At 62.6% G+C, this 1,192-nt stretch overlaps 1 protein-coding gene across 1 annotated transcript; it reads right to left on the minus strand.

The window, feature by feature from the left end:
* Positions 1–764: 764 nt before the first annotated feature.
* Positions 765–1,022, minus strand: EMIHUDRAFT_259480 (hypothetical protein; the record flags this gene model as incomplete). Its single annotated transcript, XM_005757143.1, has 1 exon — positions 765–1,022. A coding segment is annotated over one exon (258 nt), but the record flags the coding sequence as incomplete, so codon positions are not given.
* Between the last annotated feature and the right edge of the window lie 170 nt (positions 1,023–1,192).

A 1,192-nucleotide genomic window follows, 5' to 3' on the forward strand; every position in this document is an offset into this window, starting at 1 on the left:
GGCCTCATCCTGGGATGGTGCTCGCCAGCGTGAGTTCATACAGTGCTGCGAGCTGGCCTAAGGCCGGACCTTACGACGGTCCAGCGCTGGGCAGCGTGATGGCTCTTACTCGAGGCGCGACATGAGTGTACGAGGACCTCAACGTCTCGGTTTGGCGAACCAGCATGAGGAGCGGAGCCGCTGTAGCTCCTCCCTGCAGCTTGCGCGTCGCGGTTTGGCCGACGTCCCATCCACCGCGCATACTGCGGCGGCTCTCCAGCTCAAGAAGGCTGCGCTCGACCACCACATCGCCCGAGTCAGTGGTCCGGACGCCCCGCTGAGCCTCGCGCCGCAGTGCAGCCAGTTTGCGCGGCCGTGATGCGCGAATCGAACCGGTGCGATGTTGTTCGGCACTCTAGATGGCCTGAACATGCTTGCGTTCAAGTCTTGAGGTCTGCGCTTAAACTTGAAAATTTAATAAAATCGGGTCCGACCGGCCTAGCACCCCAGCTGGCGCACCCCCTAGTTGTGTTTTCAGTTTTGCCTCTTTGAAAACTGAACAGTTTTTTGGGGGAATAAGATTAAGTTCCTATCCAACGCTCTGGAGACTAAGAGCGCTGGCCGCTGGCTGCGCACCGTCCGCACTCCGTACATTTCTCTTGGCTTTGGGAGACCACAGACAGTCGAGGGGCGGAGATGCGGGAAGGGGGTGGGGACCCGCGGTAAGAGATCGCCCGTCGGCTGGCCTGCGGCCGTTGCATGCACATGCAGGCTAGAAGGATCGTCTAGGCCGCCTCAGAGGCCATGTGCAGACGATGGAGGTTCCGCTCGAGCATCGCAATCGTCACCTTCCCGATGGCGGGCACGAAGGTGGTGTGCTCCTCGATGCCCTCGCCAAAGTTGGAGAACTGCGAAAAGTTGACCGCGATCGCGCCCGGCTTCACCTTGCTCGCCTCGATCTTGAACTTTGGATGCGGGACCCCCGCGATGACGATGTCGGCGGCCGCGAGCGCCTCGTCCTGCGTCACCTCGGTCTCCTCGACCTGCGAGGGGCGGCGGGCGGCGAGAGGTGGTGGGCGAGAGAGGTGGTGTACGAGAGAGGTGGTGTGCGAGAGAGGTGGTGTGCGAGAGAGGTGGTGTGCGAGAGAGGTGGTGTCGAGAGAGGAGGAGGGAGGCCTCACGCGTCCGACCCGGGCGGGGAGCCCTGCGTGCG

Source organism: Emiliania huxleyi (genome assembly GCF_000372725.1).
Source record: "Emiliania huxleyi CCMP1516 unplaced genomic scaffold EMIHUscaffold_9257, whole genome shotgun sequence".
NCBI classification, from domain to species: Eukaryota; Haptophyta; order Isochrysidales; family Noelaerhabdaceae; genus Emiliania; species Emiliania huxleyi.